Here is a 13,338-nt window from a genome sequence, read left to right on the forward strand (position 1 = left end):
AAAGCACTCAAGCTGAACTCCCTGGAACGGAGACGGAAGAGAGACATCTCGTATGCTCGTGGGGGAAAATACTGGAAAGTCAAATTCCAGACCTGGACAATAACATTGCAACACACAATACAGTGAGGAATGTGGTAGGAAGTGAAAAACAAATCACGTGAAAATTCAAAGTGCCTTAGTCACTGTTAAGAGAAGACAGTGTAAACATCAGAGGGCCACCATTTTTTAGCCAGTAAATATGAAACATGTCGCGGTACATGTCTCATATTTACTGGTAATGAGTATCGAGCAGTACTCGAGACGGGACAGTACAAGCGATTTCAATAGCACAACCATTGTGATGGGATCCCTGGATTTGAAGGTTCTCGTAATCCATCCTATCATTTGTCTGGCTGACGCAATATTTACTTAGTTATGCTCCTGAAACGTTAGGTCGTCAGACATCATTATTCCCAGATCCTTTACATGTAGTGTTCCTACTATGGGTACATCTGATTTGTGTCTTGTATCCAATTGTATGTCTGTCTACCTTGTTCTCATACCTCAGTACCTGGAATTTACCATACCTGAAGAGGGTTACGAGAGTTCTTGTACTTCTTGAGCCCGGCCTGGGACCAGGCTCGACGTATCACCGTTAAACATCATACTATTTTCGGCTGCGAAGTGCAAGCACCAACAGTTTAGCAGATATGGCCCTCGGCCAGAATACCTGGTGAGAGCCACGGGGACAGCCGCTCCCTGAAGCACCCCCGGAAGGTAGCCAAAATGTATATGGGCAGTCTGCAAGGGTTGGCGCCGGGAGCAGAGAAGTGAAGGCTTCCCTGCTAGCTAGAGAGTGGTGGTTGTGAGGGGGTTGTGGTAGAGGGTGCAGATGGTGGTAGTGACAGTGGGGGGTGATAGTGACATGCATGGTGATGGTGGGTGACACTGGCACGGTCGTGTCGTGCCAAAGGTTAACTTAGCCCACACTGGGCTCTTGTGTCGCGCTGGGTCACAATTCTTCGTAGTCCACTGAAGTCCACAGTCCACTGAATCATGGAGTGTAGGAGGTCATACAAGGTCACGCGCCGTTTGGGTGGTGGTGGTGGGGTGTGCCGGAAGATCACATCAAGTCATACTGGCCCACCAAAGTATGTCAGTTTCTGGGTCGTAAAAGGTTTAATGTGCAGTCAAGACATATTGGTATGCTGTACGGCGTGACTCCCCAGTCATACTCGCCGTATTAAGCAATGTGCTACACCACACAAGCTTGCGTCACCTCAGGTGTGTACTACACCACACAAGCTTGCGTCACCTCAGGTGTGTACTACACCACACAAGCTTGCGTCACCTCGCGTGTCATTCACGTAAGCAAATGTATCGACAGAGCGGAGACGGGGTAGAGGCACGGTCGTGGCGCGGTAGTTGTGCCCCTCTTGACCGGAAGGGTTGAGGGTCAAGGCCTGGCGGAGGTTGTGGCCACCGACGCCCCCCTCCCTCCCCCCCCCCCGCGCTGTTGTTGCTGGGTGTAGCAAGTGTTGCTGGGTGTAGTTAGGTGTTGGTGTTGCTGGGTGTTGGTGTTGCGAGTATTGCTGGGTGGTGGTGGTGGTGGTGGTGGTGGTGGCCGGGTTCAATTTGGGTATTGCGATCTGAACGCTTCCTGTAAAAAAAAAGTATTGTTGCTGAATTGAGTGTGATGTGGATTGGTCTGCCAGTGTACTCACCTAATTGTACTCACCTAATTGTGCTTGCGGGGGTTGAGCTCTGGCTCTTTGGTCCCGCCTCTCAACCGTCAATCAACTGGTGTACAGATTCCTGAGCCTATTGGGCTCTATCATATCTATCAGTGTGTGTGTGTGTGTGTGTGTGTGTGTGTGTGTGTGTGTGTGCAGCGCCATGCTACCATTAGTCATGCAGGTACTCCGCTATCCCACTCTCTCCACAGCTTTTGATAGTCCCATATTACGCCCAGTGAGTGCTACTGTAGCGGCCCGCGTCTCGCTACAGGCCCTGAGTGAGGAGAAGCAACTAAGCCACAGCCTCAAACCCTCCCACCAGCAACATGCCTAAACTGACTGACTATACACCGTGTGCTCTGTGGCTTTGGTCCGAGAAGAGTGGAGAGAGAGAGAGAGAGAGATGACGCAAGCTCCGATGCAAGATGAAACTATAGTGAAGCGTTAATGAATCAGATTACATTTAATTGCTTACCAAGAGCCTGATTGTCACATCACATTGGCGCTACTAGCCGGGTATTCCACTGCTCGTCCTCTCTATGCACAGATGGTTGCTGGGATAGGTGGGTGTGTGGGCTGTTGGACAGATGTGTGGCACGTGTGCGGGCCTGTGCACAGCTGTGTAACACATGTGTGGGCTGTAGGTAGGTATATGGTAGAGTTGCCAGGCAGGAACACACTCCAGGCCTGCACTCACACACTAGAATCATGTTGTAGCTAACTGGTGTGTATGACACGTGGCTTACGCCCCTCTGGCTCCCGAGGAGCGTTAAAGGTGATAGTTGGTATTAATTGTGTGTGAAATTGGAAGTGTCACCTATTGAGTAGGGTGGGGGGGGGGTAGCATAGGTTGAAAAGGAACAGCATAGTGTTAGAGGGAATAAATATCCTAGTGTGAGAGGGAATAGCCTGGTGAGAGAGAGAGAGAGAGAGAGAGAGAGAGAGAGAGAGAGAGAGAGAGAGAGAGAGAGAGAGAGAGAGAGAGAGAGAGAGAGAGAGAGAGAGAGAGAGAGAGAGAGAGAGAGAGCATAGCTTAGGATGGGAGATGAGTGTGTGATGGAGAAGTGTGTTAAGGGGTGATGGAGGGGGGGGGGGACACACATTCAAGTCACCATTAAAAAATTATGAAAGATATTTCCTGAGAGTTTGTGAACCCTGTCAAGAGTGTGTTGCGCCGTGGCTCTTGCGTCTAAGAGTCCTGTGCGGTCAACCTTTGACCATATCAACATCAGCTCTTAAGAGAGCTGATGACCACGTTAGAGCTATATTTAAGAATGACCTTGGCATTCTTAAATATAGATATTCTGGCTGCCTTCAGGACGACGGTTCTTAATAACACAGTCCGTCCTCATAAACAAAGGCCAAAGTCCATTCCATCCACCCGCCAAACCCCCTGTTTATGAATGAAAACGGTTTACACACGACTCACAACTGATGACGTCCGAACACTTCCGGAACAAATGCTTCACTGACAAATTTTGTTCGAACCACAACGCTGTAAATGCTTCACCCACGTACTACAAATACAAATAATCACCAACAGAACCTAAATCCCTAACCTAACCAATGCCTAAATATGTACAATACACTAATATAAAATAATAATCATTTATATTTAAGAAAATTCCTATTTTGAATGAACAGCATGTTAAAATTGATGAATGCGTCTTTGGGGTCGACCTCTGGATGGAATGGACATGGTCTGAAGACGAGTTGAATAACATCATGCACGCATTACCGTAATTAACAAATAATGGAATAAAAAACATATGTAAATACCAATGAAGATAACAATTCTATCGTTTAAACAACGTGTATAAGTTACTAAATACATTTGTAATCTCAATACGGGAGTTTGTAATAAAGTAATACAGATTACACTTCTCTAAGCAACATATTATATATATATATATATATATATATATATATATATATATATATATATATATATATATATATAATATACACACACACACGTATAGTCGGGGAATTCCCTTTAACGGGTGTATCTCTGTGAATCAAACACGGTAGGCGCAAGCCAATCAAAAGCCAGTATTTCTTTTTTTTTAAATTGCAATTTGATCGTTTTTTCAGCTTTAAAAAAAACTCGTACACCTCCCCCCCCCCCCCTGCTCCGGTTAGATTTGTATATTGAACTAGTGTATAATTCTTGAGTGTATGGTGAGTGTGTGATGAGTGTGAATGGTGAGTGATTGTTTAAAGTGTGTTGTGTGGAAGACCTTGGTCTAGACCAAAGCGCTAACGCACGCACTTTTGGGTGAGTGCGTGCGTAGGCCGTGGATGTTTTTTTGAGTGCATATAAAGGGTCTTGAGGGTTTGCGTGGAGGCTGTTGAGTGCGTGCATCCGAAAGCCGCTCGCAGAATACCCTTTAAGACTTGCGTGGAGTGTGTTCGTGAAAAGGCCGCACGGATGCCCCCTTGAGTGCGTGCGTGCGTGCCTCTGAAGACGGTGTGTGTGTGTGTGGGGGGGGGGGGGCACCAGGGACGAGGAACCCCAGACATAAACACACTAGGCTCCACCACAACACACACCCATCTCTATGTAGATGAAAAAATTAGCATGAAAATGAAGAAAGTGTGAGAGAGGGAGCGGGAGGGAGGGGAGGGAGATGGTGGTTAAGATGGTGGTTGGTATTAGGGGGCAGGGTGGGGATGTGTAATGTGGTGGGGGACTGGTGGTAGTGGTGATTAAGGGGTGAAGATGGAGGAAGAGAAAGTGGGGGGGAAGGAGGAGGCTGATAAGATGGAGAATACTGGAGGGTCTGGTCCAGACAGGTTACCTTACCTTGAGGTGCTTCCGGGGCTTAGCGTCCCCGCGGCCCGGTCGTCGACCAGGTGCAGCAAAACATCAACTTACAGAAGCGGAAGATATGGTAGGAAATGCAGAATGGAAAGGGGGGGGGGTGGTAAGGGGGGGAGAGCAGAGGTGCCATAGGCACAATCTGAGAGCATTATAAGGACTGACAAGAGTGTCAGTGTTAAAAGCCCTGCCCGACCAACCAGGTTGTGGCGAATGTGCGCGCCCTGCCGACAGCGCCAAGCGAGCCTTTCACATCAAGCTATCGTAAGATAAGCCTGCCCCAGGTGGGGCTTGAGAAGTAGGACAACTGTAGGAACCCTCTTCAGGTAAACTCCAACCATGCCGGGTTGTGGACCAATTGCTGATTTTTAGTTAATAAAAATATATTTCAGCCTATTATCACTATTACAATTCATATGGCAACTTTGTTTAACAATACAAATAAAGAAAATCAATGTTTTTATGAGATATGACGACAATTTCGTATACTTTCCCGCCAGTTAGCGTGCGTGTCCGCACGCGCCCCGAGCACGCGCCTTCATCTGCCACAACTTACAAAATAAGTGGTACTAAAACGCGCCATCAAGACGCGGATTTATCTAACATTTACGTATCCACTTACGAAACCTGTACATCTTTCCCTCGTCCTCGATCATGGCGCTTAATCTGTTCAGTATACGAGCGTGGAATAGCTGCGACGTCGAGTAGGACCCAAGATGGTATCAAGGACCCGAGGAGCCCAAGATTGGTAGGACTCAACCAGGTATCAACCAGGTATCAACCAGGTGATGGTGGTGAATCCCTAGAATCCTGGAGCTGCCGGACAACCTTAGAAATACACTGTACAAACCTGACTACACTGTACAAGCCTCACAGCCCAGGTACCCTGAGCTTGGCGGGTGTCTCACCGATATCTGTTTAAAGAACTGACAAATGGAAACGTAATACGTGAAGAAACTCTGTGTTGTCGACGATACATTGGTCGTGAGGCACGTCGTGGATACAAGGTTGACGGCTGAAGGTGGTGAACTGTCTTAATGCTTGCTTGGGGCACAAGCCACCACTCGTCGCAGCTCGCATTCGTTGTGATGAAGGCCAGGGGCCGGTGTAGGTGGTGGGTGTGGGTGGCCGGTGTAGGTGGTGGGTGTGGGTGCCCGGTGTAGGTGGTGGGTGTGGGTGGTCGGTGTTGGTGGTGGGTGTGGGTGGCCGGTGTAGGTGGTGGGTGTGGGTGGCCGGTGTAGGTGGTGGGTGTGGGTGGCCGGTGTAGGTGGTGGGTGTGGGTGGCCGGTGTAGGTGGTGGGTGTGGGTGGCCGGTGTAGGTGGTGGGTGTGGGTGGCCGGTGTAGGTGGTGGGTGTGGGTGGCCGGTGTAGGTGGTGGGTGTGGGTGGCCGGTGTAGGTGGTGGGTGTGGGGGGCCGGTGTAGGTGGTGGGTGTGGGTGGCCGGTGTAGGTGGTGGGTGTGGGTGGCCGGTGTAGGTGGTGGGTGTGGGTGGCCGGTGTAGGTGGGTAGATGGTAGTGTGTGTGTGTGTTATCGATTGCGTTACATGGAAGCTTACAAGAGTGTCATTTTTGTTAAAAACTACTTTTTGTTTTCATTTCAGATGCAAAATAACGTCGGTGACGTGTTCGTGCGACACGCGCGACATCTTCTGGTGCCCGCACGTGGTGGCACTCTCCCTCCACCGGATCCGACACGCAGACGCCGTCCAGCTCAGGATACCCATCTCAGGTCAGTGCCCATACTCTCTCTCTCTCTCTCTGGGGTCACGTTAGGTCAGTCGCAGCCTGTTGGACCAAGATGCCCCACGTCGAGCCTGGTCCCAGGCCGGGTACGGGAGGAGAACTGTTAGTTGATGTTTTTAGATTCAGCTACTCGGAACTAAAGTTCCAAGTAGCACGGGCTATGGTGAGCCCGTAGTGGACTTACCTGGCACAGGAACGGGGCTGTAATTAAACTATTAGGAGAAAGCGCTAAATCAATACGACTATATAACACTTGGAAGGGATCAGGATAAGGATTTGGGATGGGACGGTTGGGAGGAGGAATGGTTCCCAACCACTTGGACGGTCGGGGATTAAACGCCGACCAGCAAGACACGACACCGTCGCTCTATCGTCCAGCCCAAGTTGAAGTAGAACTCCTGAAACCCCCCCTCTTCCCCTCCAGGCATGCTCCAGCCATGGCAGTGTCAGGTCACTTTAGGTCAGTCTTTAGCAGTTTCAGGTCACTTTAAGCCAGTTCCTGGTAGTTCCAGGTCACTTTGTGGCCCATAAATGCAGGCCATCTCCCGACCATTTTGTATCAGCCATAAATAAAGGTCATGGGAGAATGTTCAGTGTTATAATGTTTTATTAGTGGCTGCTAGACGAGGGTCACTCCCGAGGCCTGAGGGTCATGCCCTCTCACCCTCTCTAAGAGGGTGAGAGGAGGGGGCATTTGTTATTTGAAGAACTACACCATGTAACGTGGAAGAACACTAAATGTTCATGTTATTGTGAAGCCAATGTGAGTATGGGTGGGGGGGGATGAGGCCCAAGATGTAAGAGAGCGGTACTCACCTAGTTATGCTCACCTAATTGTGTTTGCGGGGGTTGAGCTCTGGCTCTTTGGTCCCGCCTCTCAACTGACAATCAACTGGTGTACAGATTCCTGAGCCTACTGGGCTCTATCATATCTACATTTGATAGAGCATCACAGCGGTGCGTGATGGTGTATGTGTGAAGGGGGGGGGGGTAGAAATAGCCTAAGCTACTCTATCCCTTTGAGATGTATTTCTTTCTTATCTCAATAAACGAACTTGAACTTGAATGATGTGTGTCCCACAGAGACGCTGCTGCAGATGGACCGCCAGCAGCTACAGAAGATGATGCAGTACCTGATCAGCGAACACCACACAGAGGTCCTTCCCACCGCTCAGAAGCTGGCTGATCAGATCCTCCAGCACAGCCACCCTATCAACCACATCCAAGGTAAGGCCTACTTCACGCTCATTACTTCCGTAGGTGGAGCGCCACACTTGTGGAGGGTATGATCCCGCCAGGTGTAGGTGTAGTGGCGCGCTGACCGTACACTCACCTACACAGCTTACACTCAGCTATATGCGCCTTAGATGTGTTACAAGTTCTGGAGAGGGCAGTTGTGGCTCCTGACATGGGTGGGACTACACCCAAGTCACGAACCACAACTGCCTAACCCGTCCTCCTCCCAATAGAACGATGCATTTTGACGTATACACAACCTAAGGCCAAAAATCGTCGTACTAGAAAATGGTAGCGGCTCACGAAATTGACGTACTGCCCCGTGTTCTGTTTTGGATCCTCTGGTAGGTTAGGATACGGGCACTTTAGTCCGACAGTTTCTTGACGTTGGGAAACCTTAGGAGGACTGGCTGGTGTTCCTGGAGTTAAGAGTGACGTGCTGTGATGTCCGCCTGGTTGTGGTAAAGGGAAGGGGCCACCACCCCCTTCCCCGGGACACTGTTAAGGGCTGTACAAGCTTTTAATGCATGATAATTCTGTACAATTTTGGCATTTTAAGGAATAGTAGGAGTCATTGTGGATGGTTAGTTTTATCTGCAATGTTTTCGGGTCGATTCTTGGAACGTGTTTAGATAGTGCAGTGCTGTGCAGTATTGTGTAGTACCGTGCACTTCTGTGTAGTGCTGTACAGTACCCTGCACTACTGCAGAACTGCATAGTAGTGTACAGTATAATAGGACAATATACAGGACACGGCAAAACCTCCACGCTGATATTAATCAGGTCTTTCAGTGGGCCACAAAAAATAACATGATGTGTGGAAGAAAACCAGAAGAACAAAGCGGAAACCACGTATAAAGCCCGGCAAAAATCACAACATAGAAAGAAAAAACAATGTAAAAGATGTTTGAGTAATCATGTCTGGAAACCTTGATTTCAAAGAACACAATAAAGTAGCTGTCACAGCTGCAAGAAAAATAACAGGTAGGATATCAGGAACCCTTAAAAAAATAGATGCCAGACTGTGAACCTGATCAACCAGGCTGTGATTCATACGTCAGGCAGCGAGCAGCCGCTTCCAACAGCCTGGTTGGCCAGTCCAGCAACGAAGAGGCCTGGTCTGGTCGAGGACCGGGCCACGGGGACGTTGAGCCCCGAAATCATCGCAAGATAACCCACAAGGTAAGGTAGAATATTGTTGCACACACTTACAGCCGTATTCAAAGCTGAATAAATTGCTGACCCGAAGAGCATGGAAAGATATTTTACTACTAGAAATCTCTAAATTAAACACCTGAATTATTGGGACCGACTACAAATTTGTAATCTATTCTCTAGCGCGCAGGCGGTAGAGTTACACAATAATTTACACTCTGAAAATATCGGAGGGAGAGGTTCCAAACCTGCACACATAAATAGGATCACATGGGACCAGGAGGCATGGCAGGATGTGCAGAATACCCCCATTGAAAAACAGAGGTGCAATAGGAACGGAGAGATAATTCATCAACATTGGGGGACCAACACTTATCGAGACTCCCTACCTTGTGTAGCTTCCGGGGATCAACAGCCCCGCAGCCCGGTCTCCAACCAGGCCTCCTGGTTGGTTGTCTGGTCAGCCAGGCTGTTGGACCCAACTGCTCGCAGCCTGGTTGATCAGGTATCCTTTGGAGGTGTTTTCGAGTTGTCTCTCTTGAACACTGTGAGAGGCCGGAGAGTTATGCTCTTTACGTGTAGCGGGAGAGTGTTGAACAGTCTCGGGCCCTTGATGTTGATAGTTCTCTCTCTCAGAGTACCTGTTGCACCTCTGCTTTTCAACGGGGGTATTCTGCACATCCTGCCATGCCTCCTGGTCTCATGTGGTGTTATTTCTGTGTCAAGATTTGAGAACAGTCCCTCTAATATCTTCCACGTGTAGATTATTATGTATCTCTCTCTCGCCTGCGCTCTAGAGAATACAGATTTAGAACTTTTAATCGGTCCCAATAATTAAGATGTATACTCTACCCATAAGGGCTCCCTCTACACACAAGGTGTGTAGAGGGAGTTGTTACTCTCTCACGTACTCTCTCACGTTTATGAAGTGAAGAGAGCACTTCATAAACACCTCCAAAGGATACCTGATCAACCAGGCTGCGAGCAGTTGGGTCCAACAGCCTGGCTGACCAGAGGACCAACCGGGAGACCTGGTCGGGGACCGGGCCGCGGGGACATTGCTCCTCGGAACCAACGACAGGTAGGTAGTACCCTGTTGGTAGAGGGGGGAGAATGTGTGTGGTCAATACTGGATGATGAGAGGTGGTGCGGAAACAACAGGAGTCAGCCCACACACCCCCAACTCTACACTGACACAATACATTCCACTCCCCCTCCCTCTCCCCCGCACCTCCTGATTCCCCTCCCCTTCCATCTCCCCTTCCTCACTCACCCTACACCTCCATCTCCCCTTCCTCACTCACCCCACACCCAAATTTCTGAACCTGCCCTTCCCTCATTCCTCTCCGCGAGGTTGTATACTTGGGTGTGGGGTGTATAGTGCAGGTAGAGTATATACACACACTGTATGGGGGCATAATGGTGCCGTATGGTCGCCACAAACTACCCACTTTATATTGAGCTTTTCAGGGGCCGGGGTTGACCTCTGACGGTCTGGGCGGCTCACACCAGATATCTCACTAAAAGTTGCTAAAATCCCCTCCTTTTTCTTTTTTATCCTTCAATACTGGGAACGTTTTCCCTCCCATCTCCCCGCCCGGCGCTGTCGGAATGATGATTTTTTTGTATAGAAAAATATTTTGCTGTCATTCAGGAGCCGAGGTTTGATACTGGCATAGCCTAGGGAAGGGGGGAGGGGGGGGTTGTACGGTCTTTGATTATTAAACTGTGTTGGGAGCCTCGGGGCTTGTAGGGACTGTGTTTGGTACGGTGATCGATGGTGACTGTTCGCTGCATCAGGGTGACTGGTCACTGTATCTGCACCATTACTGTGTCGATCCTGGAGACCAATTATCGCTCCACGACCCGAGTATAGCATGACCCGACGCTGCAAGCAACAACAGCCTTCTTGATCAGGTAGTCACAAGACAAGCCGGGTCGGACTTAGGGAAGAACTCCTCCTGTAACCTACTCCAGATAACGCAAGGAACGATACTAAGCAAATTGTTGGTGGTGTAACCGATGGCAATATTCCCATAAAGGATTCCAATCGCACGAAGCTGTCACTCAAGTAACGCAGTAGATGATTGACATTGTTCTGTGGCTCGACAGGTTTCTCGTCACGTGATCGAAAATTGAAAATCGCCCTCGTTTCAAATATCAGATTCACTTTGGTCACCGTCGCTCGTCAAGAACCAAAGACGAGTGTGAATCGGGCAGAATTCGTAAGCAACATTGCCATTCATATATTTCCCGGTTACATTAGCGGAGATGTTTATGGTGACATTGATGGTGTGTGTGTGATGTTTTAATGTGTGGCAGTGCGAGGCCAGGATCTGGCTCTCACCCGGTTAGGGTTCCCCGTCGCTTCTCACTGATGTTTGATACAGCACGCTCCTTCACATCCACCCTGGGTTATTATTCGTGTGTGTGTGTGTTTGTGTGTGTGTGTGTGTGTGTGTGTGTGTGTGTGTGTGTGTGTGTGTGTGTGTGTGTGTGTGTGTGTGTGTGTGTGTGTGTGTAAGAGAGAAGACACATGAACGCGCGTGCACTCACGGACGCGAAACTAGCATTATGACGCATGTGTGAGCGGATAGACACGAAGCCAGCATTCTCACGCACGGCAGCGCCTGGTAGTGAAAGTTTTGGAGTAGTGTGCCTGAGTGTGCGGCCACATTTCACGGTGCACGAGTCGGGGCAGGCAGGCGGGATAGCCAATCTCTGTTACAGCCCGTTGATCCGATCACTCGCTGTAATACCTGTCCTACACACGCGCCCAACACACTAAAATAAAATAATCATGTTACACGTTTTCCAGCAATAACTTGGCAAAATACAAGATACAATATTTAACGTTTGACTTTTACTCTGGGTCTGCAACAAACAGAATCGGCCATTCGCCGTATACGAGGCAGTGGGGTGTCGGCATGGCCCTACTGGTCGATGTGAACGAGGGGCTTGCGTTCCAGAATGTCGCAAGCATCAGGAAAGTTACGGAGAACGAGATCCTGGTGGACCTCTCGTGGCTGTGTACATACCAAACTCAACTTTATGTTAATTGCCGACGCTCGTGCTGCATTTGTTGTAATAGCTGTTCTTACTGTTGCCCATGAAATATTTCATGTCAGTTTTTCATGGCTGGCAGAAACGCTAGGCAGAGGCAAGCCTGGAAGGGGAAGGGGAGGGAAGCGGCGCTCCCGTGGCTCGCCCAGATATGGGGTGATGTTAGGAGGTTTCTTCATTCCTTGTTTGATTACTATTCCAACCCTTCTGGTGAAGCTGGTCATCCCTGGTGGTGGTATGACTCGTGCGAGCTGTCTCTCGGGGCTTTTAGTTCCACCAGCTTTCTACAGGACATGGAAATTCTGCTGTTTAGCGCGGACGTCGAATTCATGCCAGTATGTCCATATTTAACACACTGCGTACCGGACTGACTATATAACGAAATACGAAAGTCGGAAATTGACAATGTATTCATGGCTTGGTTAGCTTAGGTCTTTAATGAATTAGAGAGGATTAAAGCATACATTGTTGTACAGGAGCATGGTATCTAGACCCGTGGTTAGTGCGGGTGTGTTTACCTTAATGTGCCTGCGGGGAGCGAGAGTTAGCTCCTGGGCCCCCTCACTCGGCTATTGTACCGGATGCATTTATACCTACTGAGTTAACAGCACTTGGAACATGAACTACCGTCGCTGTACGATGATACAATTGCTATCTCAACACATCCATTATATAATACCAGAAGCTTCTATAACTAATCTGACTTTCCTTTAGCTTAAACTTCCGGCATAGTTAAATTGAGTTAGTGAGTGTGTAAGATTGTGAGAACAGTGGCATAGGGGGTTGGGAGGGCAGAATGTTAGTGTACCATTTAACTTACCAGAGTAGTTAACGGGTAACTACCGGTGTAGTTAACTGTTAGTGTAGATGGCGGGGCGCGCTGCTTCGCTGCCATTGTTACTAACAAGGTAAAACGACTACACGCCTTGTATTGACTGGTGGCATTGCCTGCCTACCCGCCTGCCTGCCTGCCTGCCTGCCTGCCTGCCTGCCTGCCTGCCTGCCTGCCTGCCTGCCTGCCTGCCTGCCTGACTGAGCCCGACCGCCCGCTTGCCCCTAGTCATTTTTCTACCTTCTTTTACCTACACTTTACAATCCTTGGATAACGCTTGCCAACTGCGGACACTCTTTGCCAACCTTGGACTGCCTGTGCTGACCTTGGACAGGTTTAGCCTACACCGGACATGTTGTGGGCGTCAACGGACACGTACCCCGCCACGTACGCCGGTCAGGCTCCTGCTATTAGACTTTCGCCATGACTATAATGCTGCCCTTTTCACGTTTTGGCATCGCCCTTTCTGCTGACGAGAGGGTGTTCTCTCCCTCTCTTCCCCTCACATTTCTTCCCTCTTCTCTCCCATTATTTTCCTATTCCATCATCTTAACCTTCCCTTCAACCCTTTTTGCTATTATTGTCACTTATTCCTCGTTTTCCCTTATCCTCTCCGTGGTGGTCTCACCCGGCGCCTCGCCTCCAAGATAGCCAGCCCTTCGTGGCGCCACCACCACCAGCTGGCCATGTCCAGGTGGTGTAGGAGGGTGATGGGCAGGTGAGGGAGGAGTGACCACCTGTGGAGGACGAAGGGGTTCTGGGGCGACGGAGTG

The 13,338-nt window shown here is 49.3% G+C and overlaps 1 protein-coding gene across 1 annotated transcript in view; it reads left to right on the plus strand.

Annotated features, from left to right (window-relative positions):
- LOC123766173 (zinc finger SWIM domain-containing protein 5) overlaps window positions 1–13,338 on the plus strand; it is a 255,535-nt gene that overhangs the window by 219,290 nt on the left and 22,907 nt on the right. Inside the window, exons 3-4 of the mRNA XM_045755106.2 lie at window positions 6,138–6,265; window positions 7,363–7,506. Coding sequence (XP_045611062.1) covers window positions 6,138–6,265; window positions 7,363–7,506 — 272 coding nt within the window. The remainder of the gene's footprint in view (window positions 1–6,137; window positions 6,266–7,362; window positions 7,507–13,338) is intronic.

The sequence above is a fragment of the Procambarus clarkii genome, chromosome 9 (genome assembly GCF_040958095.1).
Source record: "Procambarus clarkii isolate CNS0578487 chromosome 9, FALCON_Pclarkii_2.0, whole genome shotgun sequence".
In the NCBI taxonomy this organism is placed as follows: Eukaryota; Metazoa; Arthropoda; class Malacostraca; order Decapoda; family Cambaridae; genus Procambarus; species Procambarus clarkii.